Consider the following 27,981-nt stretch of genomic DNA (forward strand, 5'->3'; position numbering starts at 1 on the left):
TAGAGGTGAGTCATGATCCTACTTTATTTCCAATTGAGGACTGAGCAGAGAGAAGATTCAGAGATATCTCTGCAGAGAAGGAAATTGAACAAATAGCACAACCAGGCAAGTCAAGCAATATAGATATACCTTCCCAGATAAGCAACCCAGGAAGCTCAGAGTCTGCAAAGGAAGGAAAAGCTTGGGGGGTTTGAGGTGGCAGTCATGGGGAAGAAGGCAGGACCACAGTATAAACATTCCTGAATTCATCCAAGGTAGAGAGGACACTGAGGGGATGGAGACCCGTTTCCTCATATTGTCTCTGCCCCACACCCTAATGGAGAGGGAGAGGGAAGTCTGTCTAGAACTTCAGGCAACTCATGACATCCTGTTAGACACTTGCAGCAGGGATGGAGAAGGGGTGGAGGCAGAGCCACTTTGGACATGGAAAGTCACAGTGCAGAAGACAGAAGGGGACAGTTACTGGAGGAGCTTGACATAATTTGCAGGGAAGAGTCCAAAGTGGCCGTGGCAACGTCCCCGCCACCAGCCCTCATCCACCATCTCAATGTCAGTGATGATGTCATCTGGATCAAAGGAAATCTCATCACTTCCGTCTGGGGATAAAATTGACAGGATATTAGGATGGTTGACAGGAATCCCTCCACTCCTGTGCCCACTTTAAACCTCAGAGAGGCAAATAGGCTTGTTCTTGATGCCAAGACTGGGTCCCACTCTGACTCCCTGGAGTCCATCCCCCTCTCATGTACCAAGGGCCTCCAGGCACCAGAACCCTCAGGCCACTCCCAACCTACCTCCTTGGTAATCATACAGGGCCACAGCTGAGATCCCAGCCCCAGCCCCAGCCGGGCAGCCTGATGATCCTGCATAATGAGAAATATAAACATGGTTTCAGCAACATGGAGAAGGAAAATAGACAGGTCCCTCCATGTAACAGGGCATTCTTCTTCCTCTTCCTCTCCCCTAGACTTGACCAAATTCAGGAGCTGCCCCACCACTCACCAGCCAGAGTGGAGGAGAATGAAGGATCCTCAGGCTCGATCACAGCCTCATAGTCTCCCTCTGATTCATCATTCTGCTCACATTTGTCCATCTCCCCAACATCTTCATAGTCATTCTCAGGCTCAGGCTCAGGCTCGGGCTCGGGCTCGGGTTCGGGCTCGGGCTCGGGCTCAGGTGCCTCTTCATACACTGGCTCTTCTTCCAGCTGGAAGACTTCTGGAGTCCTGGGGGGCAGAGCTGGGGGCTTCTCATTGTCCTGAGAAGAGACAGTGTGAAACATGGTGATTTCCATTCACCAGGAGCTGCCTCTCCAAAACCTCCCACTGGAGGACGGCTAAGACGCTACCTGTCACCAAGCCACCACTTCTACTTTCCATCCTTGCCTCCTTCTACCGGCCTCTCCTAGGGAACACAGTCAGTCTTTCATCCATCTTCATTCTTCAACCTCCTCCTACACCCACCCGCTCAAAATACCTACTAAGAGATGATAGAAGAGTAGTGTAAAAGGTATGAGGAGAGGGAAGTGGGAAGCAAGTCAGATTCCTTGGAAGACCAGGAAAACACTGAAGCAAAAGCCAAAAAAAACCTTCTTTGGAACACCACAGCTCGGATGACTAACTGTCCTAGTCTGCCTTGGACTGGGTGACTTCTCAGAATGTAAGAATTCCAACACTAAGACCAGGATAGTCCCAGACAAACCAGGATGGGTGATCACCCTCTACTGCCCACCTACTACAACATGAGGAGATGGGGTAGGGGCTGAGAACCTTTGGGGGCTCTGCTTACCTCTGGGGGGTGCTGCCTCGAAGGCAGGGCAGGCACTGGGTGTTCCCTACTGGTTCTCACGGGCTCAGGCTCTGACGATGGACAACTCCCTGCTGGAGGCCAGGCCTGCGGAGAATGAAGTATGTCCCCAGTGAGCAAGCAGACTTCTCCCGCGTGCTGACCTGGAACACCCCTCCTATGTCTGTCAATTCAAATCAATCATCCCTCATGACAGGCTCCAACCTGAGATGACAGCTCCTTCCTCTTGTTCTTGCAACAGTAATTGGCTGCACTGGCTGGTGACCTAGCTTCTGTTTTACTATGTAAATCTTGTTTTTTTTTCACCTAACATTCTCATACATGAGGCTCAGTTATATAGTAAGACTGAAATCTTCCTGCAGCAGCAGCTGTAAACTCTGCCTAACACTGGGGAGGCCTGTGCCTTATTTTCTACTAAGGATTTGCACACCTTAGGCTCCTGTCTGGGCAAGGAATCCTGGATGTGGATCCCAGAAGGCCAAGCACTTACATCTGAGGAGATTTTCTTGGGCAATGGGGCTGGTGCCACCGGCTCCTCCGAAGTGGCCACGGGCTGCTGAGCCATGTGGCTTGTCTTTACCAGGGCCTTTCTCTCCTGTTGCTGCCTGGCCATCTGCCGTGCCTTCTCTTCTTCCTCCTGCTTCCTCTTTTCCTCAGCCATGGACTCAAATTTTGCCTTCAGCCCCCGGGCACCACTAGAAGCTGCAGACACAGGCAAGAAAAACCAGGGTTGTCTTGGGTTGGAGGTGAGGGAGTGGTGCTTGAAAGAAGAAGATGAGTCAGCTAAATATCCAGGAGAAGGGCAGACAGAGAGGGAGCTCATGGAAAGGGAGGCAAAGAGGTATCGATGAAGGAACAAGGGGATAATAGAAGGATGATGCAGCCCTGAAGCCTAGATTTTCCTTTTTTTTTTCCATTTTTTAGTTTTATTTGGTAGAATTATTACAGTTTGAGGGGGAGGGTATATCTCAAGTGGTAGAGCACAAGCCTAGCATGCATGAGGTCCTGGGTTCAATCCCCAGTACCTCCTTCTAAAAAAATAAACTAAAAAACCTAATTACCTCCCTGCCCCCCACAAAAAGAATTATTACAGTTTGACTACACATATACATTATATTGCATATACTGCACTTTTTTTTTAGTTTACATATACATACAGATCATTGTCTCTAGAGCTTTAGCTTTTTAAACTTACATAGGCATCAAAGGAATAAAGCCAAAATTAGAATCAATAGAATGTGGTGATCCAATCATAAAGGACAGTCAAATATGCTTACACATATTCAAGAAATCAGTCATCTAAGTTATAAATAATAAGTTGTTCATTTGTGTCCTTATTTTTTTTTTAATTTTTTTAGATTCCACCTATAAGTGATATCATATCCTGAAGCCTAGATTTTCATACAGCCAGGCCATGTGATCTCAGACTCTTGTCTTTTCTAAGTCATAAAGCTTGGTCCTTTAACCTGCATCCTTCCCTGTCCACATTTCTTAAATCTTTATGCCCTCTGGCCACTGAACTCCACCCTCCATCCCCCACGGAAAGCACCTTTCCCCATGTATTCTTCCTAATTGGTTCCCTCCCTCCCACCTTTCCTGTGTACTCTGCTCAGTTTCTTCCCCAATGTCACTCTCTCTATCCACTTAACCTGAGTTTTCTGGGAGAGAGAATCTGGGAATATGAGGGTAGATGTCAAGTCTACGTCAGCTAATCTAGTAGTTAAAGGCACGGAAAAGGTAGTCTAGGAAGAAGAAAGAATGAGAAGGGAGAGGAGGTTGAGGAGCAGAGAGACGGGGACTTAAGACTCACCAGCCTCTGTGGGTGTTGTCTTCTTATAAGCTGTGGTTGGGGCCTCCATTTCATTGAAGCCAACAGCACTCTGCAGGTAGAAGAGTATATGTAGTGGGGGTGGGGGGACAGGGGAGGGAGTACTAATGAGCCAGAAGGCAGTACTGGGGATTGGAGCCACTCCAGGAGAACTCCCTAACCATCTGATGCTCATCAGTTGGATAGAGTATTCAGATACTGTTGTTTTGTGGCAGAGAGAGGGGTAAAGAAGTTTGAAACTGGTGGGATCAGCTCCCCTTTTTAAAAGCACAGTGTTCCTGGAATCTCACATCTCTAAAACCAGTTGCTGGGATGCAGCAGGGCCTCTGGCCGGAGCATGAAGAGGTGTAAGGGAAGACAGTGAATGGAGTGGGAAGAGATTATAGACTGAGTTAAGCAATGCCAAGCAATCAATGAAATTTCAATCATCCTTCCCTGGAGTTTATCTGTCCTCTGTCTCTCTCTGCTTCCCGCCACTCTCCAGGAGAACAGAGCAGGGCATCTAGCTTTTCCCATCCTTTCCCCAGCTTGGCCCCTCACTCTTCTCCATGCACTTCAGGGAACTCTTCTCAAGACACTGGTGTCCTGGTTTACCTTATCCACTGGTTTACCTTATCCACTCGGTCCTTCTGGATTCCATACTGACCACCAAAGCCCTTGGCATAATCTGCAGGATGGAAAGATCTGAGAGTTATAAGAGGAGTTAAAATGCTGGAAATGTGTAGGAAGAGGGAGAAGTGGGAAGAAAGACCAGAAGACATGAATAAGGAAAACAGATCGACAGGCTGTGTGGGAATCAGAGGACAGAGAGAGGCATGGATGGGGAGGAGATAGAAAACAGGGGGAGAAAAACAGGTGGGAGGGAATGGAGGGGAGAAGGATGGGAAGAGGAAAATAAAAAGAAAGAAATGACAGAAAAGGGGAAAATATAAAGGGAGGAACAGGAAAAACTAAGGAGAGCCTGCACCCCAGCTATCCCATTGTGTCCCAGGGAAGAAGGGGACCTCTCTCCGTGAAGCAGCGGGGCCTCTAAGACTCACGGGCAAATCGCTCTCGTGCCGGTCCATCTTCATCCTGTTTCCAATGAGCCCTTCTCTTCAGTCTCCTTCCTCTGTCCTGGTCCCAATCTTGCTGTTCGCCCTTCTACCCCTGTTAGTCTCCCCCGAACTACCCCCAAATATGTACACTTACTCTTCATCCCACCACTTCCACTGCACATCTGCCCCTCTGTATTCTGGGTCCTCCGTGTCAGCTTTCAGGAAGGCAGAAGGAAGGCCCTATGCACTCTGTGACCTCCCTCCCCTCCAACCCAACTCACCTCTCTGGGATTCATGTTTTTCTGTCTCTCCCTTGTAGTCATATCCCAGAGCGGCCTTGTCTCGTTTATCCTTCTCTATCCCGTATCGGCCACCAAAGCCGCGAGAGTAATCTGTGTTGGAAGGAGCAGTCATGAGAGCCCACTGTCAGCCCACTGGGAAGTGCTGTGGAAGAGAGGAGTCAGGGGGATGGGTGCAGGCTGATAGGGACCCGGGAAGAGAGCAGGGCTCGAGCATGGGTGAATAAAAGAGAAATGGTGTACCAAGCCACCTTTTGCAAGCTTTAATTCAACATTGTTCACTCTTTTCCTCTCCTCCTTTACTTCCATTCCAAGATGAGAAGATCATTTCAATTTTCTCCCTTCTTCAAGGAAGGAGAAAGTATAGAGAGTGTAAGAAGAGACTTCCAGGGGGAAAAAGACAGATGCATATGAAACGTGTGCCTTTCCTTACTCCCAAATAAACACTTAGCAATGTCAGCTAAAGTACAAGAATCTTTAAAAAAAAAAAAAAAAAGTGAATCTCAAAAGAAAAGAAGAAAAAAGTTCCTGGCTCCAGAAACAGATGAATCAAAATAGTAGATACAATGGTAATTATGAGCTGACACAGAAAACCCAAGCCATTTTAAGTTCCAAATTACTGCCTAAGGATTAGGATTCTAGAGTCTGGGGTTCTACTTTCTATACAAGAATAGACATAACACAGTGATAAGAAGAGCAGGAATTGAGACTCTGCCCACTCGTGTAAAGTTCTACTCATTTATCCAGGGAAATGCTGAGGAGAATTGCAGTTTGTTCAGCATGTGGAGAAGGAAATTTTACCTTTGAGGCTTGGTAACTCCACGCCTACACCCAAGTGTGTGGAATACAAAACTCCAATTTCATAATACTTATATTATACAGGAATTCTAAGCTAAGAAATTAATTGAATACTGATCTAGGAACATTTATACCACAGAAAAAGTAAGCATCAGAAAGACGGCATGAATATGAGACAAAGTGGACCTCAAGACAAAATGCATTATAAGAGGCAGGAGAGACATAACACAATGATAGAGGACAACTCATCATTCATCAGGACTGTATATGCTGGTAGAAACCTATTAACAGAATTCGTACTTATGAAGCAAAGCAGAAAGGAAAACAGACAAATCTATGTTCATAGTTGAAAATTTTAACACTCTTCTCTCATTAGTAGAAAATTTGGACAAAAATAATCTAACATTATAGAAAACCCAAACAACATTATCAACAAGACCTAACTGACATTTACAGAATACTGCACCCCAAAACTGCACAATACACATTTTTCTATGTAAATAGAACATTTACCAAGATAGACTATATACCTGTCATTCAAAAAGTCTCAAAACATTTCAAAAAATTGAAATATGAAATATCATATTCTTTGATCACAATATCACTGTAGATCTTACAGAGGTTAAAACGAAAATAAGGGAATACTATAAATGAATCTAAGCCAATAAATTTGAAAACATAGATAACATTGAAAAATAACTGGCTTCAGAAAAAATTGAAAGACCGGGTAGACCTATATCTATTTAAGAAATTGAACTCATAATGGAAAACAAAAACCTCAGAGAAAAAAAATGGTCTGTTACTATCAAGATCCCCTAGAACTCAGCCAGAAATTTCTGAGAACTCAGCCAGAAATTTCTGAGAATTCAGCCAGAATTCTGAGGCAGAATTTCTCTGATAGGAAACTTTCTCAACCCAGGGCATATAAAACTCCCATAAAACAAACATCCCTTTCCTTTCACTGAAATAAGTTTGTTAACAAAAGTTTCAAACCATCAAAGAAATAAATAACCATGAGGGAAAAAAGAATAATCAAACAGAAGAATTGGCAGCCCCAAGAACTGCAAATAATATAATAATGTGAAAGAAATTATGAAATAAATATTCTTAAAGTAATTAAAGAGTTTAAAGAAAGGGAAAAAATGAAAGCAACAAGGCATTATGGAAAAAGAACCAGCAGATTTGCCATAAAATCAAAGGGAACTTGTACAAGTGAAAATATCTGAAAGAAAGTTAAAAATTTTTAGTGGACAGCTTAAATGGTAATTAAATATAGCTGAAGGGAGAATTAGAGAACTTAACAAAGATCCAAGGGAATTACCCAGAATGCAATACAGGGAGATAAAGAGAGAGAAATAGAGAAGAAAGATTAAGAGACATCAAGAATGTAACTTATCAAAAGTTCTAGGATGCAGTGAAAGCAGTGCTTAGGCAGAAATTTATAGCATTGAATGCATCTATTAGAAAAGAAAAAAAGATCTAAAATCAATCATTTAAGTTCCCACCTTAGGAAACTAGAAAAAAGAAGAGTAAATTAAATCCAAAGTCAGCAGAAGAATTAGAGCAAAAAAAAAAAAAAAAAAAAAAATCAATGAAATTAAAAACAAGAAGTGAATAGAGAAAAATCAAGGAAACCTAAAGCTTATTCTTTGAAAAAAATCAATAAAATAGATAAACCTCTAGTCGGGCTAACTAAGAAAAAGAGAGAGAACATGAATTACTGATATCAGAAGTGAAAGAGGCTGCATCACTACAGAAGCCAATGAAATTAAAAGGATAATAAAATGATACTATGAACAATTTTCTGTCCACAAATTTGGTAAAAATGGGCCAAATATCTTTACAAACATCTTACTGGAAGATACATATATGGCTAATAAGTGTATAAAAAGATGCTCTACATCATGTATCATCAGCGAAATACAAATTAAAACAGGATGCCACTGTTTTAATTACACACCAATTAGAATGGCCAAAATCCAGAACACTCACATCGCCAAGCACTTGTGAGGATGTGGAGCAACAGAAACTTTCATACATTGTTAATGAGAATGCAAAATGGTACAGCCACTTTGGAAGACAGTTTGGCAACTTCTTATAAAACTTAGTATACTCTTACTGTAGAATCCAACAATTGTACTCCCTGGTATTTACCCAAAGGAGTTGAAAATGTATGTCCACACACAAACTTGCCACAGATGTTTATAGCAGCTTTATTCATAGTTACCAAAACTTGGAAGCAACCAAGATGTACTTTAGTAGGTGAATGGATAAATAAATTGTGGTGTACCCAGATGAATAATATTTTGCACTAAAAAGAAGTTAGCTATCGAGCTTTGAAAAGATATGGAGTAAACTTAAATGCATATTACTAAGTGAAAGAAGCCAGTCTGGAAAACTTATGTGGTATATGATTCCAAACATATAAACTATCAAGACGAAAAAAATCAGTGGTTGCTAAGGGGTAGGGAAAATGAACATGCAAGAGGATTTTTAGGGCACTGAAAATACTTTGTATGACATAATGATGGATATATGTCCCTATACTTTTGTTCAAACCCCAAGAACGTACAACACCAAGAGTGAACCCTAAAGTAAACTATGGACTTCAGGTGATTTTGATGTGTCAGTGTAGAATTGTCCTTGGTTAAAAAAAAAAAAAAGATTTAAATAAAAAAAGAGTATCCTTATGGTCAATGATGTTGATAGTGGGGGAGGCTATACATGTAGAGGGGCAGTAGTGTATGGGAAATATCTGTACCTTCCTCTCAACTTTCTTACAAACCTAAAACTGCTCTACAAATATAAAGTCTCTTTAAAAGAGAGAGATTGAGAAGAGAATGAAAAGTTCAAATACATGTCTAACTTGAGTTTCAAAAGAAAGAATAAAAGAAGAGAGAGGAGAGGCAGTAGCCAAAGAAAAAATGCCTGATAACTTCCTACATTGAAAGTTATTTCTCAGGTTGAAGAGGAGAAATAAGTCTCAGGTAGAATAATAAAAACAAATCCAACACCCAGACATAGCCTGATGATATTTCAGAATATCAGGACAAAAAGAAAACTTTTCATGAAAAAAAAAAAAAACAAAAAAAAATGGAGAGACAAGACATGTTACCTACAAAGGAATAATGATCAGACTAACCCAAGACAAATGCCAGAGATGATGGAACAGTATCTTCAACACGATGATGGGAAAATAACAATGAAGACTGGAGCAAAATATTTTTTTTAGACAAAGCCTGGGAATTCTTTCATAGACTCTCACTGAAATAATTACCAAAGGATGTACTTTAGCAAGAAGGAAATAGAAGATTCAAGGAGGAAACAATGAAATACAGTAAACAATGATGAGCTAGGAAGTTGGTAAATATGTCGGTCAATTTAAATAAGCATTCACCTCATAATCAGAATGATTAATTTTTGTGAGGTTTAAAAACAAACACGTGGAACCAATATACTGGACAACAAATTGGTACAAAGACTCTATGATGTAGAAGGAATATAATTAAGTTATTCTACATTTTTGCTGTATTAGGAAGAGCTAGTGATTGATTTTAAATTTAAGTCAAAGAGGAATATTAAAACCTAGGGATAACTTCCTAACATAAAGGAGGATAATACCTTATTTTCAATCCATTAGAGGGGAAAGGGGACTAAAGAAAACTTGACCAGTCTCATAGAAAATGATAAAAGAGAAAGAAGCAAGTATATGCTTGGATTTAAAGAGAAATAACAGACACTAACTAATATATATATATAAAATAGATAAACAAGTTCATACTGTATAGCACAGGGGACTATAGTCAATATCTTATAGTAACTTATGGTGGAAAAGAATATGAAAATGAATATCTGTATGTTCATGTATGACTGAAGCATTGTGCTGTCCAGAAATCAACACCACATTGTAAACTGACTGTACTTCAATAAAAATATGTATACAAAAAAAAAACACCAAAAACAAAACAAAACAAAGAGAAAAGAAGATAAAAAGAAATAAAATAGTGGTCAACAGGGTCATGGAACTAAAGGGAGTGGATGACAGCTGCTGGAGTTGAAGTCTGAGCAGTCTGGTCAGTCACGTTGCTAAGGCTGAAGTGCAGGGTCCTTGCCTTTCTGAGATGTGTGTTTCTCCACTTCTCCTTTGTAATCAAAGCCAACTGCTGACTACAGGGACAAGGAGAGAGAATTGGTTAGAGTCAGAGCTGGCCGTTTTTCCCCTCCCTCACTTACCCTTACACTTAGCCCAGTGGTTAGTTACAGGGGCTCAGAGCTGAGAACGGAGTTTAATACAGAAACAGCAGTACACTGAGAGGCTGTTATAGAGGCAGAATACGCCAGAGCAGTGAACATGGGCTCTGGGCACAGACAGCTCTGGATCCAAACCCCAGCGCCACCTTCCCTATCTATAGTTGTACAATGTTAGGTAGGTCCTTTAATGTTACTGAGCCTCAGGCTCCTCAAATATGGATTGAAAATAGGTATACCTGCCCTATTAACCTCACCTCTGAAATGGGAGAGATGATTCCACTTAATCTGGGACATTGTGAGGACTAAATGTGGCAAGATATTTATGGTGTGGGTCACCAGTAAATTAATGCTTTTCTTCCTAATTCTCACAAAAGTAGAATGAAATAAGAGCTAGGAAAATGCCTTGTGAACCATAAAGCACTATGCACCTGTGAGAGCTATCATGCTGTACTGAATTGATTATACTGTGCTTCTCCTCTTTTTCCACACAGCAGTGGAAACCCAGAGATGTGGGTTTCAATGGGATGAGAAGCAACCAGGCAAGTCTGGATCCTAGCTGCTTCAGGACTGGCTACATTGGACAATACCTAACTACCACATAACTGTGCCCCCATCTAGCTGAGTAAGTATGAGTCTCTAAGCAAGTCTAGATTTTGCATCTTAAGAGCTATTAGTATATACTGTTTCTTGATTTACATGACACACTGATTGTTAAGGTGATTCAGTTTGTCCCTGGTGAGGCAGGAGATGAAAGAAAACAATGAAAGACTGGACAAAGGCAGGAGGGGGACCAAGATGGAAGGGAAATTTCATCCTGATTAGAGAACATTACATGTTCCATATTCCATTTCTGCTTTTAAAAATTACTCTGTGTTTTTCCTTTCTCTCACAGTATGTTTTGAATTTTTCTGTTTTTTTTTTAAATTCCCTTACAATGCAAATAACACTCTAACACTTAACTTTTAGGATTCAGGCCCACTTATTAATGACTACAGGTGAAAAAAAAAATCTCAGCTAGCTGTGAAGGAGATGTCCTTTCTGTGTGCAGCTGCAGGGGAAGAGACACTACTCTGTACCATAAAAAAAAAAAAAAAAAAAAAGAGCTCAGAGAATCCGATCTCCTAAGGTGTGAAAATGAGATCATCAATGAGTTATCAGTGGTACTCTCCTGACCACTGTATCATCCATAATCATGCTGTCCTTTTTTCCTCTCTCTCTTTAAGATACTTTTTTGACAAAGGAGTAGAAAACACCTGGACTTCAGGGAGTTGGGGCTAAATCCTGTGAAAAGTAACCTCCACCTTCTAAAAATGTTGTAACCTCAGTTAGTTGTTTTACTTGATTATTTACTGCCATTGGAATAATAATTAAGCTGACATCTCTGTTTTCCTGAAAGGCATAAATATTTATAAGGTTTTGATGTTTGACCAAAGGAGGAGTTTTAGAATTTCCCTTACTCTCTTCATGCATACAGGTATGATAAAACCAATGGCTTAGGGATTCTTTTTTCAAACAGAGTTTGAGAATCTTTGTCTTATTTAAATTAACACCTTTCAGTTCAACACATGGCCTCCAATCCTGGTACCAAGGAACTTGCTGAGGGAGGTGTAGGAGCTTTCCTCGTGATGGACCCTCCTCAAGTCCACTGCCTGCCTGGTCTTTCCACAGGAGAAGCATAGACCCACATTCAAGGGTGAGGGTTGGTAAGTCCCACTTGATCTGAATTGGGTGGTGCAGGGACAGAGTTGTCACTTACCTTGTCTGCTCTGTCCTTCTCAACTCCGTATTTGCCCCCAAAGCCTCTGGCAGCATCAGTCTGAGAAGAGTGCTTCTCTACCTCAGCAACGTATTCATGGCCCAAAGCACTCTGAGAAAAATCAAGGTCAGAATGAGTAAGGAGATAAAATGACCACACACACACACACAAAAAAAAATTGATGAAGAGAAGGATGAGATGTGAGAATACAAGAAATTCCATTATGGGTCAGATTGCTAACCTCTGACAGTAGTGCCAAGGAATGTGTGATGGGAGGGCAATGTGATTATTTCTGAAGCCTTGCCCATCCTGATTCTTCTTTAATACCACTAGGAACCCATCATTTTGGAAACTCCCATAGGATGGGTTGAGAACCAGAAGGATAGAGACTAAGTAGACAGATCAGTGTTTAAACCAGAAACAAAAAGGCTTTGTGCATCAAAATGGAAATGAGGGTAGTTATTGTGGAGGGACCAGATGTAGATGCCATAGCCGGGACTGAGTATTTCACTCACAGAGCCAGGTGCTCTTGTTCTGATCTTTGCTCCTGTATGACCATCAAAGTTCAGAAGTGCTACCTGAGCCCTGATTAAGAGTGACTGACTCTTTATGCTGAAGGGTGTTGGCGGACAATACTGTGAGTATTCTCAGATGGAATATTACTTAATTCTTTTCTATTCCCCTCCACTTTTTCCTCCATCTACTATTTTCTACTTAGTTTTCAAAGGTATGACTCAATATTTAGATATGGATACTTTAATAATCATGGAATTGAATAATACTTTGAATCAAATAATGATACCTTGTAGGCTCTCAACTAAGAAGAAATCAGAAAGTTTCTTTTTCCTCCTGTATTTCCAATTCTATGTTGGGATAAATATCAGTACAGATGTTGAGGTGAGGCACTGCCCTATATGAGCTCCTGGGAAGTCATTTTGCAGTATTTTGGGGTCTGTGTAGGTCAATGTTGCTTGCTAAATTCAAGAATGAATGACTAAGGGTTGGGGGAGAGGGTGTAGCTCCATGGTAGGGCATGTGCTTACCATGCATGAGGTCCTGGGTTCAATCCCCAGTACCCCCATTAAAAACAAAAGTTAAAAAAGAAGAGAATGAATGACTGCTTATCTTTTTCACTTTTTCCTAGGAATTCTGCGGGAGAATACAATGCCTGCACCACACTATACACAATGATAAAACAAAACAAAACTTTAGTTCTTGAGGGTGAACTAAAGGCTTTCACTGAAATTTCTTTCTCCTCGGAAATTAAACATTTTTTCTTGTAGAAATAGATATTTATCTCTGAGGTTAGGAAAGTCAGTGGAAAATCTGATTCAATATGCAAGCATCTTTTATCATAATTTTATAGTTTCTAATGGAGTAAGTTAAAATAATATTCATATTTGAGGGTATCTGGTGGATAAATTCACATCAATATTTTTCATACCTATGTGCAAATCACATAAGCTTTATATAAAATAGGTACAAAAAGAACACTAAATATACAGTGAAGAAAACAATAAGAGAATTTACAGCATAGACAATATGCATATATTTAGGAGCAGTAAATGATTTTAAAACATATTTTTCCTTCTCTACTTGTGCTCCCTGTCTCCTTAGTCTAGGAGTTACAATGTGGCGGGACCTACAATAGGCCAGTCCTTCTAAAGTCTTGGCTCCCATTTTCCCCCATCTATATCTTACGTGTTGTAATCAAGGAAAAAATGATACAAATAATATGTGGACATTCTATTTTAAAACCCAAATGAATATTTCACTTTTGAACAGGTTTTAAACCACAAAACCAACAAATGACTCTTCTTATTTTAAGCAAATATCCCCCTTGCAACTCACCTTGTCCATGCGGTCCCTTTCCACCCCAAACCGACCTCCGTAGCCATGGGATGCTTTGGGCCCTGATTCCATCTCCTTTTTCTTGAGAATATCATGTTCCTCTGACACTTTGTTCCTCAGTTGGTGGATGCTGGAAATAACCACACCACAGAGACTCACTGGCACAGGGAAGTCAAGCCTCCTTCCCAGAAAAATAGAAATATTGAAATGTGTTCTGTTTATTTTTAGTAATAACCTCCGCACCCAAAGTATACCAGTGCTGGGTCTGGGAGTAAGGGGTCCGTGTGGTCTGCATATAGAACCTGATATAAACTCTCCATAAGATAACTGCATTTCTTCTAGTCTATTATTTTGCTCAGTAAATAACCTTCCTGCAATTTAGTCCTATTTTTCATGTTCTTAAATATTAGAGGACAGTGATATCTATATTCTAGTAACTGAAAAGTTGTTTTTCTCTCTGAATGGATTTGCTGTCTAGCAAGTAAGTACTCTACCTCAAGAAGCACAAAGATATTCATATACTGTTTACCCACACACGCTTGTCCTATAAGTCTGCCCCAAGAAAATAACTTTAAATATGGCAAAGCTTAATGGCTAATGATATACATGAACTACTGTATTTAATAGCAAGAAATAAGAAATAATTTATATGGCAGAAAATTGGGTAATAGTTAAGTAAATTGCAATATTACCTTTCAGTGGCACACTAGGAAATCATTAAAAATGATGATTGTGAAAAATGTAGCATTGGAAAATTTGTCTGTACATTAAGTATTTTGTGTATTTTCTTGTCAAAAATGAATGTCCTTTACCCTACCCCTAAATCTGATAATTCCTGAGAGAACTAATAAAACTAAAAAAAACTCACTAATAAAATTCACTCTCATCGCTAATTGTTGAAACACTTTAAGGCCCAAGTAAACTTGATTTGGGAAACCTCTATCCCTAAGAAAATGTAATACCAGAAAGGGGCATTTCCCTTCTTACTTCACTTTCACCTTTACCACACGGGTAGGGAGCATATCTGTTTGTCCTGAAGGTATGAAGTGACAGCTCAGCACCAACACTAGCACCAGTAATGACAATCAGGACTGATACTGGGCACATACAAGAACAGCCGGGAATTCTTAGAAATACCTGGGCAAGAAAATCCTACCAAAAAAAAAAAAAAAAAAATCTGGCTTCTGGCAGCAAGAGATGGAGGTTTAGGGAACTGAGATAGTGGTATCACTGAGACTTCACTAGCTCAGGAAAACAAGATATATTGGTTATAGCTAGAATGTCCATCTCACAGCAGAAATTCCCCTCTTTCATGGACGAATAGATCCATCTGGTGGCCTTCTAGTAGGAGCCCAACAAAGGTCTTTTTAAAAAGCCTACTCAGCTTTAGTTAAAGTTAATTTTAGAAAGCTGGCTTTGAACCAGATGAAATGAAGCTAAGAGCTGGAAGAACCCTCTGTTCCCGTGCCTGCTCTAAACCCTCTGGCAGCAGTGAGGGCAGAGACTCCGTGTTGCTAGTTTGACTACACTGACCCTTTAGATCTGTCTGTGTCAAAAATTTACTGGTTCCAAGAACAAGTAAATGACCAGTATATCCCAATCAAAGTATTCAGATGAAGAATAAAGAAGATGGGGCTAAATGTTACTTTCAAATGGGAAAAATCTGTAAAGTTTTAATAAATCCAATGACAGTTACCTGGGTGATAAATATTTTATAGTTGAAACAAGTTTTTGAAAGGGATAAGAAAATGAGATTCAGGAATAGCCACTTAATAGATGACAGCAAGGCTAGTCAGAGAATCATGCCAGTAGATAATATAATATGAATAAAAATGTTGGGGCCAACAAAGACCAACTTCTTATCCAATTATTTGGAATATAGCTGAAGCCACTCTAAATATGTGTTAGTTATATTATTCCTTTATTAAATAAATATTAATTAAACTTTTGAGTATGAGGTGCTATTAGGCTCTGAGGACACAAAGGTAATTCATGTATGACAACAGTGATCAGGTGGAAGATATAGAGAGGAAAACAAAAAATCATAATTCAATGCCCTAATTGGCAGTCCTAAGAAAGTTTTGACACATTAACTCTCAGATGCCTATTTTAAGTTTTAAAATAACTTAGAATTGATAAAGCAATACAGTTTATAGAAACCAAGTGAAATCCAGGAACTTAAAGATGAACTGAGAAAAGGAACGGATTTTTTTTATCACAAAAGTACAAGTGCAAAGGTGAGCGACTCAGACTGTAAGAGTTTATTCACAGACGAAATGATTGTAGATGTAGAAAATCCTAAAGAATCTACAAAAATGTACTATTGGAACTATTAATTACATTTGGCAAGGTCCTAGGAGACAACATCACTATCAAAATTAATTTTATTTCTACATGCTAGCCACAGACATTTGTAAATTTAAAGTTAAAAATAAATACCACTTACCATTACATGAAATAACACGAGATATTTTAGCATCAATTTAACAAAATATGTGCAAGACCTGAACACAGAAAAACATTTCTGAAAAAATTAAAGAAGACCTAAATAAATGGAGAGATAACCCATATTCATGGATTGGAAAACTCAAGATCATTAAGATATCAGTTCTCTCCAAAATGATCTATAAATCTATAAATGATCTATAAACCCCAATAAAATACCAATGGGCATTTTTATAGCGATTGACTAGCTAATTCTAAAATGTATTTGCAAATGTAAAGTCTTAGAAGAGTAAAAATAAATTTTTTTTCAAATGGAGAGCAAAGTTGAAGTGCAGTATGGTATGGGTCAGAGCAGACATGTAAGTTAATCAAATAGTCTAGAAATAGACCCACAAGTATATGGTCAAAGATGTGAGGTCAGTCAATGGGGAAAGAATAGGCTTTTAATGGTGTTGGAATAATGAAATATCCATATGCAAAAAAATGAAGCTCAGTCTGTGCCTCATACTCTACACAAAAGCTAATCTGAAATAGATCATAGACTTAAATATAAATGTTGAAACTATAAACCTTTAGAGTAAAACATAGGAAAAAAACTTCACAATTTTGAAATAGGTAAAATTTTCTTAGACATATACAACACTAACCACAAAAATTTTGATAAAGTAGACTTCATTATAATTAATATCTTCTGGTTTCCAAAAGATGCCATTAATAAAATAAAGCCAAGTTATGCTCTGGAAGAAAATATTTGTAAAATAAATATCTCTCAAAAGACTTGTATCCAGAAAATATAAAAACTCAATATATATATTGAGTTCTTAAAACCCAATAAGAATACAAACCACTCACTTTAAAAGTGAGAAAAGAGTTGAATAGACACTTCAAAATTAAGATATATGAAGATACATGAATGGCATATAAAAAGATGTTCAATAAAATTAGTCAGCAGAAAATACAAATTAAAACCACCACACACTCAGAAGAATGGTTAAAATTAAAAAGAGTAACAATACCAAGTGTAGACAAAGACTTGGAGCAATTGAAACCCAAACATTATTGGTAGGAAAGAAAAATGGTAAATTCCTTTCAGAAAACAGTTTAGCAGGTTCTTAAAAGGTTATAACACTTATATGACTTGGGAATTCTACTACTCTTAGGTTTTTCCCAAGAGAAATAAAAGTGTACGTTAATGAAAAGATTTGGACCCAAATGTTCATGATAGCTTTATTTGTAATAGCCCCAAATTGTCAACAACCCAAATGTTCATTAAGAGAGTAATAAACCAAACTGTAGTTTATCTGTACAATGAGATACTACCTGACAATAAGAAGGAGCAAAGGACTGATACACACAAGACCATGAACAGATCTCAAAACTACCACGCCGAGTGAAAGAGGACAGACACAAAGGACTACATTCTATATTATTCCATGTATATGAAATTCTAGGACAGGCAAAACTAATCTGTAGTGACAAGGAGCAGATCAGTGTTTACATCCGGCCAGGTCTGGGGGTGGGGTCTTGACTGTAAAGAGGCACATGAGCACGAGTAAGAGTGTTGAGAAGAAGATGGAGAAAAGGGCAACAGCCCTTGAAAACCAGGCAGTCCCGAAGAAACACTAGGCTGCTTGGAGCTGCCTGGCCCAGGACTCCTCTCTACAATAGATGAGGGATGGACAGAATCCTTTCAACCAGTCACTGAATTACCAAACCACTCCCCAAACTAAATATGTTTCAGGCAGACCTAAAAAAGAAAGATCGTGGTGTGGGGGATGGTAGTGAGATTAATGAGAAACACAATCACTTCCTTTTCCTGCTTTCAGTCATCTGAGCTCAGCTACTGTTCTGCTCTCCAACTTCCCCCTTCTTTCCCAGGACTTTGGTGATTCCCATCTGACCTGAAAGATTGTCTTCATCCACACTAGCCAGAAAGAATCGCAGAATAGTAAAGACTTATGTCAGGAAGGTCTTCTAGAAGTCTTTTTGATCCCAATGGGAAGACTGGGAACCAGGGAGGAAAGTGACCTGTCCAAGATCACGCAGCTAGTTACTAACAGAGACCAGGCTTTTACACCTCAGTAGCCTGGGTGAAAGGGAGGGAGTGGGTTTTTTTGTGTAATGTCTCCACTTTATTCTATCAGATTCAGATCCAGGGTCACCACATTTTACAACCCCAGGGGTCAAGTTGGAGTAATATGTACACTAGGTTGTGCAACACAACAGTCCAGGTAAATGTCATTTAGGAAGAAGGAAGATTGTCATCTGTTCACATGTTCATGTTAGGCTTTTAGAAGAAAAGCTGATTCAAATCATCTACATTAACAGGAAAGAGGAATAACATTATTGAGCTGCTGAGAGGTGCTAAATACTGCTCTCGGTATATGTTAGTCCTTCGAATTCTAACCATACATCTGCAGGGTAGGTTTTATTATTCCCATTTGATAAATAAGTGAGATGCAGAGAGGTTGTATGTCTAATACACACTGCTGCTAATTGTAGACCTGTGATTTGAATCTAAATATCCAAACTCAAGCTCTTTCTGTAAGATCATGGCAGGGATTTAGGAGTCTTCCTTAAAATGTTCTACTCCTGCTCTGCATGAGACAGACACTGGAAGGGGAGAGGTGCAAGGAGAGTTTGCACCTTATCTTAACAGTTCTCAGGACACTAGGGCTGAGCGGCCTTTACTCAGAGAAGGGAAATGGGTCTTAACTTAGGTAGGATGGATGAGCTACAGAGGAGCATCAAAGAAGCTTCCTGCACAACCCTATCCCATTTTTTCACTCTCCAACTGCTTCCAGAATTGCTTGGTTGTTTACAAATAATATTCATTACAGTCACTTGAGACAAACCATTTATGTCTGATTAAACAACAACACATAGTACTGAATATTATCAAATTGTACAAATATGTGCCAAGTTTTCATAGTGTGTTGCTTGTGCAATGTGATCATCCACTAACACCTAAAATCTAGAAGAAAATGAGGTGAAAAATTGGTGTTAGTGAGGAGGGAAGTTAAAATGGAACTAAAAATTATCAATTTTGTCAATTTGTGTGTGACTGTTGATTTTTACTTTTTAATTTTGCTCCTGTTATACTGTTCATTTTGTCTACCTTGCTACTCCTATTGGACATTCTGACACTCTCCAGAGTAAACAGCCTTGATTAGATGATTCTGAATAATCCATGGAAAGAAGAGGGAATCTCTCAATCCTGATACACAGTACATCCCACAGAGACCGCCTGGGTTTGTCTGTGAGCAACTTCCTTCTCTCTTGTGGTATCTGAGGGTTTTTTTGTTTTGCATTTTTTTTTTCCGGGTTAAATATTTGGTTATGAACTTTAAGACTTCTAAGTACCATTGCTTAAATAGTTTTAGTCAACAAGTTTTCCAAGTGTTATATTTCTTCGTGTTAGCATTCATGGCTTCCCACTTCTGTCAAGTAGTCAAAATCAAACTTTTATTTTAAAAGTCATTTAGGCCAGTTATGGGGCCTGACATATTGTGTTCTTTTTTACAGGATTTATTCTGAGCTCTTTACTTTGACATTTTACTGGGTCCTCCTTGGCCCATCTGAAGTCACCCTGCAGTCCAGATACACATTTGTATTTCTGTGAGTAGATGGATAAATAATAAATGATACAAGTGCAGCACTTCCCTCTCTGAACTCCTCCTGCCTTACTGAAGGAGGAGAGACACTTAAAATAATAGACCCACTTGGGGAAATGGCAGAGTGGTGAGAAATAAAGACAGTAACAGGGTTGGGGGGATAAGAGGAGGGACATGAAACAATACACAGTGACACACATAGGACACACAGGGACAGACTGAAGTAGAAACAAAGACACACACACACATGGATTTCTCTCTCCTTCCCCTGTCACCTTCTCTTGAGTCTCCAAGTTTTCCTTGGGCTCTTCCCATACCTCTCTCCCTCCTCCCAGTCCTTTTGGCACCTACTTGATGTGCTCTGCACGTCCAGAGCCCTCGATGGTCTTGGCTCCCCACCGTTGCTCCTTCTCAGAGATGTCATTCTACAACAGACAGCACTCAGCTATAAGTGATGCAAGAGATGTGCCAGGCTGGGAGCGGTCACCCAGCTGACACACATGCCCCCTTGGCCTCCACATCAGCTGCTTCCCTCTGTCAGGGTCTTTACTCTGACTCCTCTCTGTGTTCACCCCACCTAGACCCCATGCTGAAATTAAACTGGTGAGCTCTGAAACCACCATTCCTACTCTGCATCTCTCAAATCTTCTTCTTGAGGTCTTCTACAACTTCTCAGTCCCCCCAAATTATAAATGTCCAGCTCAAATCCAGGCTCATAGACTGAAGGAGACCCAGCTAACCTGCTCCTTCAGCATAGCCTGACGTAGCCTGTCAATCACAATGTCAAACTCCTCTGTACCTGTCTCTTTCCATCCTCAACACAGGCTATCATGCATGCTGCACTCCTGACAGCCAACTTTCCTGCCAGTCAGTCCCACAATGAAGGCTATCTCAGCCCCAGACTTTTTTTTAAGTGCCCTCAAATGTTACAGAGTGGCCCACATGCCTCCCCACTGTCCTTCATTGCCCAAGAAAAGCTATTTCCAAACTCACCACAAAGTCAGGGTCTGTGTCCCAGTCATCACCCTGGGTCTCCACGGAAACAGATACATCATGCCCTACTACAGACTTCCACATCTGAGGGTGACAGAAAATGGGAATGATTAGGTTAAAAAATCAAGAGGAGGCAACAAGAATGCAAAGTCAGTGATGGAGCAGCCCCATGTTTCTTGTCATTTTTTCTTAGAAGAAAATAGAACCTAAGGCAAAGCAGATGGAAGTTTTAGGAAAGCACTTTGGCTCAGTTAGAGGGTGTGTGGGGGTGGTGGTGGTGAGGATTTACTTAAGACAAACTTATGTGGCCTGAGCTCACCTGAGTCTGGAGAGAGAGAAGTCATCATGGGTGCAGGTAACACTAAATAACCTGGGTGTCAAAACTGCTGGGATCTTCACTTTTGTCAAGAGGCCAGCCAGGCAGTGGCTTGATATGATCGTCAACGAGGGATGCTAGAACACCCTTGGAACTGTAGCATCCTTTCACCCAGGTATCTACATAACGACTTCACAGCTGTCAAAATATATATTGGTCCAGCTCTTTATGCAGTGAGCCCCTACTCCTCCCCACAACCTGATAAATTCTACTGAGGATTTTTCTAATCCCCACTCCAAGACTGGCCACTGCACAGCTGCACATGTCAGTAGGGGCACTCAGCTGAAATTCCTACACTGAACAATGCATGGGGATGCATTATTTGCTGAGAATAAGTCATTTCTTCTTCAGTTGTTTAAAACAGCTTCATTATATTTCTGAAGATTACTGGTTCAAAAAAGAGCATGTAATAAGTCACTTATTTTGAGCATTAAGAATTATTAAGACATGGAAACAGCCTAAATGTCCATCAACAGGTGACTGGATAAAGAAGATGTGGTATATTTATACAATGGAATACTACTCAGCCATAAAAACCGACAACATAATGCCATTTGCAGCAACATGGATGCTCCTAGAGAATGTCATTCTAAGTTAAGTAAGCCAGAAAGAGAAAGAAAAATACCATATGAGATCGCTCATATGTGGAATCTAAAAAACAAAAACAAAAACAAACAAACAAACAAAAACAAAGCGTAAATAAAGGACAGAAATAGACTCACAGACAGAGAATACAGACTTGTGGTTACCAGGGGGGTGGAGGGTGGGAAGGGATAGACTGGGATTTCAAAATTGTAGAATAGACTACACTGTATAACACAGGGAAATATACACAAAATGTTATGATAACTCACAGAGAAAAAAATGTGACAATGAGTGTGTATATGTCCATGAATGACTGAAAAATTGTGCTGAACACTGGAATTTGACACAACATTGTAAAATGATAATAAATCAATAAAAATGTTAAAAAAAAAAAAAAGAATTATTAAGACATGGAAACAGCCTAAATGTCCATCAACAGATGACTGGATAAAGAAGATGTGGTACATTTATACAATGGAATACTATTCAGCCATAAAAACTGACAACATAACACCATTTGCAGCAACATGGATGCTCCTGGAGAATGTCATTCTAAGTGAAGTAAGCCAGAAAGAGAATGAAAAATACCATATGAGATCACTCATATGTGGAATCTAAAAAACAAACAAACAAAGCATAAATACAAAACAGAAATAGACTCATAGACATAGAATACAAACCTGTGGTTGCCAAGGGGGCAGGGGGTGGGAAGGGATAGACTGGGATTTCAAAATTGTAGAATAGATAAACAAGATTATACTGTATAGCACAGGGAAATATATGCAAGATCTTATGGTAGCTCACAGAGAAAAAAAAAGTGACAATGAATATATATATGTTCATGTATAACTGAAAAATTGTGTTCTACACTGGAATTTGACACAACATTGTAAAATGATTATAAATCAATAAAAAATGATAAAAAAAAAGGTTAGACAAAAAAAAAAAGAATTATTAGACTTTCACTAACTAAGTAAATGTTAAGGAAATATTGAGAGAACACCAGTTGAAGTGGATGCCAACTTGTTTCCACCTGGGCTTCCCCAGTGTTTCTGCTGGCCTGGCCATGCCTGCAGGAGATGATGCACAGGTGCTCTACATCTTGGAAATCCTGGCTTGTGGTGTGACGAGGAAACAACAGGCAGTACTCATCTTCTCTGATGGTGACCTCTTGACCCTGATACCACTTACTAGCTGGCAGCACCCTGCCCACCCATCCCTGCTCAGTCTCCTTCTCCATGCTCTTCACTGCCTTTTAAAGGACCCTCTGTTCTCTCTAGCCAGGAGCTCAGATTTTCCGATTTTCCTTCCTACTTGAAAACTCCCTCCTTCTCCAGCTCTTTGAAAACCCTGTTGGAAACCAGTTCAAGGGAAATTTGGGGGTAGACTGGTTAACAAGATGCAAAAAGGACACGGAGAAGTATTGATTGAGATTGACCGAGTCAGCTGGACTGTGGGATGAATCCCTGCCAAGTGCAGCTCTGCCTTCCCCTGTGGGGCAACAGTAATGGGTGGGGGCACATAGATAAGACTTATGGTCCTGGCTCCTGGGCTCCTTTGCAAAAAAAGGCTTCATGCAGAAAACTGGAAAAGAGAGGTTTCTGAAATATTCGTAATAAGGAAGCAGTGAGGACCGATGGTCCTGTCCTCTTCCTTGCAGTTCATCCCAGATCTCAGCCTAATTCTCCCATAAGCCTCCCATCCTCATGTATTTTTGAAACAAAGGGAAGGGTTTCTGACATAGGGACAATTAGCATCCTTGAGCCACTGGCCAAAACAGGGAAGCCAAGAAGTGCTTTCTAGAGGTGGGAGACCGGAGAGTAACTCGGTGAGGCCTGGTGCCCAGGATATCAGGCACAATCGAGGGCCTCATCTTAAGGCTGCCTCAGTAAAGTACACAGACTGGGAATCAGAAGGTCCCCCAGCTCTGTTACTAAGCCCTTGTGGGAGCATGGGTAAGGGGGTCAACAGAGAGAGAATATGTTCTTATTTGCCAGGTACCAGGCTAGGCAATTTATGAATATTAAATAATTTGGTAAATCATTGAACATCCCTGAATATTGTTTTCCCCAGTGGAAAATAAATGAAGAGGTTAAACTCACTAATCCATCAAGCCCCCTTCATTTCTGACAATCTGGGATTCTGTGATCCTAAAATCACAGAAACCTGCCCTAGTCAAACCTTCATTTAGCACTTGGTCCTCAGCACTGTTGTACATTAGCAATTACCACTTCCTGATCTGCTACAGTGTCTCCTGTGGGCTTTGTCTCTCTGCCAGACCATAAGCTCTCCCAGGGCACAGACGGTCTTCATCTCCGGTGGTCTCCCTCCCAACTCAGTACTTAGGAGCAACGGGCCTTAGAGAGGGTTGTAGACTGTCAGCAGAAACCAGGGGTCCTGGATGGCTGTTGAATTGTGTTCCCTGGGCTCAAGCCTCCTCATTTCCATCTCTAGATGCTCATTATCTACAACCACTCATGCCCAGGCCTTCTGGCCATAAAAGGTTAAAAGCCTACTGGCAGTGACTTTACCTCTCAGCAAGGACTGAGAGCCAGGTAGGTTTCTCTCACTTCAGCTCTTTTTCTGTGCCCCACAACTTTCTCATGGCTCAGAGTACCCACCTTTAACAGTGCAAGCGTTCACTCTCAGCTCCCAGCTCCTCACGTAGACACTCAGCTCCTCTCTGGCTGCTGCCACCTCAGAGCAAGAAACTGAGCTGCTGCTTCAGTTCAGTTCCGTATTCAGGTTTTCTGTCATTTCCTGCCACCCTGTCCTCACAGCAACTTCCTGAAGTTTGAGTCAGTTCCTTCTGCTTAGGACTTAAATTAAAAAAGGATTAAATGCTCCGGACCGCTTCTTTTGCAAGGCTTTGAGGGTCCCAGAGGTCATAAAAAAATGCTGCTCTTACTCTCTGGTCAGGGAAGCAAAACATTCAGCCAGAAAGCACATAAAAGAACACTATGCAACAGAGCTGTGTCCTAAAGAGGTGGGCAGTTGCATCTGTCACGGTAAAGAAACTGAGAGAATTTGATATGGACTGAAGGAATTAAGAGAGGCTTAGTGGAAAAAATATTTTTTATGTGGATTTTGAAGGGTAAGATTTAAAATGAAACTCATATACATTACCCATAGTACTTAACACTGGCATTTGTGTATAGTAGGTGTTCAAATAAACACTGATTAATTGAAAGATGGAAGGGAGTAATTCACAGGGAAAGGCAAGGCATGGAGGCAGGAAGGTTTAGAGATTGTTTAGGGGACAGTGAGAAGTCTGAGCTAATTCAGAAAGATTTGTTTCCAGATAATAGGGAGAAGTCTTAAAGAACTAGGTTGTACCAGATGACGGAAGGTCTTTGTGATATTACTGTTCACCAAGATTTGCTGCCCCTCCCCTCCCTCTTGAAGTCAGACTTGCTCAGGTGGCCTTGTTTCGGCCAATGAAATGTAAGAAGTGAAATGTATCACTTCCCAGTGGAGAGACTTCAAGCTTTGCTGTGCCCTTTAGCCCACTGCCCAGCAAGGCAACCTGCGGGTCTCCTGAGTGGTTCCCCTGGCAGTGTGGGTCCCTGGGTGACAGGGTCCTCAACTAATGACAGCACAAGTAGAGCCCCATCCATTGTGTGAGGGACTTGGAGTCTTTGACTAAAAAATAATCCTAAAAAATAATTGCTGTTTTAGCTACTGAGAATATGGGGGTGTTTGTTACCTTATCTGATCTAGCCTCTCCTAATCTTGATTGACATAGAGTTCTGACCTGATTTGCTTAGCCGTGAGCTTCCCAATGGATTCAAGCGAAACTGGATGAAATTTGTCCAAGATATAGAGGAGGGGAATCCTGCATTAGGAATCTAAGACTTTAGTCACTTCCAAATCTAAGGATTCTATGCCTAGTGGAGAGACTGATTATTTCTCCTACTTCATAACCTATTTATTATGGCAGCAACAAAATTATTTTAAGGAAGAGTAATTTTTGTGGAAGAAGAAAATATCTTTTAGAACATTTTGAATTCTATTCCAGTGTCAAAAGGAGAAATGATCAGACCAGATATTGTGACACATCATCCAGGCACAGTTCTTTAGAGAAATCATAGAATTTAATCCGAGATGACAAGAAAGCCCATCTCTCCTTAGCAATGTTCCAAGTTCATTCCTGATGAGAGGCAGTGAGACATAGCAAGCATGGGCTTTAATGCAAGATAGACTTAGTTCAATTCACTTATTGAAACTTGAGGAAGTGAGTTAGCCCTTCTTAAGCAGTGACTTGATATAAACACATAATACCCATCCTGCTATACCCTATTGGAGTTCCCTTCCCCTACTCCCACCCAGAGGGGTCCCTAGGGGCCTAATATTTTCAATATGTAACAGGTAACAGTTCTCCCAGGCCCAGGCAAAAACCTGCATGAACCTCCTGCCTTAAGGTCCAGCTTGACATGCACCCCAATGTTCATAGTAGCACTATATACAATAGCCAAGACATGGATACAACCTAAATGTCCATTGACAGATGACTGAATAAAGAAGCTGTGGTATATTTATATAACAGAATACTACTCAGCCATAAAAAGAATAAAACAATGCCATTTGCAGCAACATGGATGGACTGAGAGATCATTCTAAGTGAAATAAGCCAGAAAAAGAAAAATACCATATGATATCACCCATATGTGAAATCTTAAAAAGAAGAAAGAAAAGGACACTATGAACTCATCTACAAAACAGAAACAGACATAGTAAACAATCTTATGGTTACCAAAGGAGGGTGAAAAGGGATAAATTTGGGGGTTTGAGATTTGCAAATGTTAGCCACTATATATAAAAATAGATTTTAAAAGTTTCTTCTGTATAGCCCAGGGAACTATATTCAGTATCTTGTAATAACCTTTAATGAAAATGAATATATGTATATATATGCATGACTGGAACACTGTGCTGTACACCAGAAATTGACACATTGTAACTGACTGTACTACAATTAAAAAAAAAAAAAGCCCAGCTTGTTGGGTTCAGTATTAGGATGGAATTTTCTCCCTCCACTTTATCACCCTGAGGTCTAGCAGCTAAGGAGAGAGGACACAAGCAGCCCAATGCTGGCCAATGAGAAGGAAGCCTGCACATGCAGAGCTCCTACCCTTGGGCGATTCCTGGCTACCCCATCCCTACTTCCTCTAGGCACCATCCTCCCCTGAGTGTGCAAACACGCATATGGACACACTGGTGGGTACACACATTCACACGCCACCACAGTTTTTCATTCTGAAAATAATTTTATTATTTTACAGTTGTTCAGGAAAGTTCCTGGGTTGCTGTGACCAAGATTTGGTCACCACAGAACAAAGGATTAGAGCAGATCAGTCAGTCCACCAGTTTTCTCTCTTCTTTGGGCAGTGAGAAAAGGAACACACCATGTGCAAAATGAGAAAATAACCAATGGGAAGGGGGGGAGGGGTGGGGAGGAACAGGCACAAAGGGAATTCAAACCTGGCTGCCATTCTCAGGCTTGGATTTAAATATTTTGTCTTCTCTAGAGTCTCCATTCTCCTCAGCTCTCTGCTATCACAGAGGGCACATGACTACACGCCAAGAAACTGGAATAACAACTGTCACCAACAGCAAAGTAGCTTCGTACTTCAAGAGGCTAGGAGTGGGTGTCAGACCCACTAGACCTCCCCAGCTGGAAGCCAGTGCCTCCCTGGGACTGGTTCCTAATGTATTGTCTTAGGGCCCACATTCGAGGCTTATCCAGATAAAATAGGAATGATAAGAATTGAATCCCACTGTCCACAGTCAAGTTCTTCCTGCCTTTCAGCAAAACGAAAAGCACAGGCCACGATAATACCTCAGTAACATGTGATCAAGGGATAAGCAATGGGATCCTCTCCTTACAGTCCAGGACCATGACTCTCACTCCAATTATGTCTGAACAGCTGGGGAAGGAGATGCTGTCCTCCACTGTGATCCAATAGCTAAAACCCCTGGGGGGTTCTTCCACTCTGAGAGACCTAGTCAAATATCCTATGAGATAATGTTGCCCAGAACATTGTTTATAGCAGGTCCACCTTCCCTCTGAAGCAGGAGAAAATATAAGGTACATGAAGCAAAGAAAGCATCAATCAAAATCATAGTGGACTTCTGATTACTAGGTTTAGTGGAACCATCCTCCTGGCTGAAAGACATTCCTCAGCACCTTTCATAGGACCATAAAAGATCAGGGCCCTGCAAGATCTGAGCAAATACTGGGCTCAACAACCAACTGTGGGGGCTCCTCAGATGATGCAGGAGTGTCAGGCCCTGGGCAGTAGAAAGCAGACTCACTGTCCCTGCAGCTCTAACCTGTGCTCA

The 27,981-nt window shown here is 40.6% G+C and overlaps 1 protein-coding gene across 1 annotated transcript; it reads right to left on the reverse strand.

Annotated features, from left to right (window-relative positions):
* On the reverse strand, positions 1-24,395 carry HCLS1 (hematopoietic cell-specific Lyn substrate 1). Its single transcript, XM_006189873.3, has 14 exons — positions 24,261-24,395; positions 20,679-20,762; positions 20,037-20,110; positions 13,627-13,756; positions 11,776-11,886; positions 9,881-9,935; positions 4,953-5,063; positions 4,246-4,301; positions 3,617-3,686; positions 2,297-2,508; positions 1,789-1,893; positions 1,003-1,258; positions 795-863; positions 1-596 (listed from the first exon to the last, which is right to left on the reverse strand). Exons 2-14 carry the CDS (start codon positions 20,760-20,762, stop codon positions 460-462), a joined length of 1,470 nt encoding a protein of 489 aa, XP_006189935.1. The 5' UTR covers positions 24,261-24,395; the 3' UTR covers positions 1-459.
* Between the last annotated feature and the right edge of the window lie 3,586 nt (positions 24,396-27,981).

Source organism: Camelus ferus, chromosome 1 (genome assembly GCF_009834535.1).
Source record: "Camelus ferus isolate YT-003-E chromosome 1, BCGSAC_Cfer_1.0, whole genome shotgun sequence".
Classification (NCBI taxonomy): Eukaryota; Metazoa; Chordata; class Mammalia; order Artiodactyla; family Camelidae; genus Camelus; species Camelus ferus.

What these genes read in the sequence shown, in the direction of transcription:
- HCLS1 (XM_006189873.3), bottom strand. Translation starts at nt 20,762, where the DNA reads ATGTGGAAGTCTGTAGTAGGGCATGATGTATCTGTTTCCGTGGAGACC. An exon ending in GAAACACACATCTCAGAAAG is followed by an intron (nt 5,064 to 9,880) that starts GCAAGGACCCTG and finishes CTTCCAACACAG; the next exon opens with ATTACTCTCGCGGCTTTGGT. An exon ending in AGAAGGACCGAGTGGATAAG is followed by an intron (nt 3,687 to 4,245) that starts GTAAACCAGTGG and finishes TTCTACCTGCAG; the next exon opens with AGTGCTGTTGGCTTCAATGA.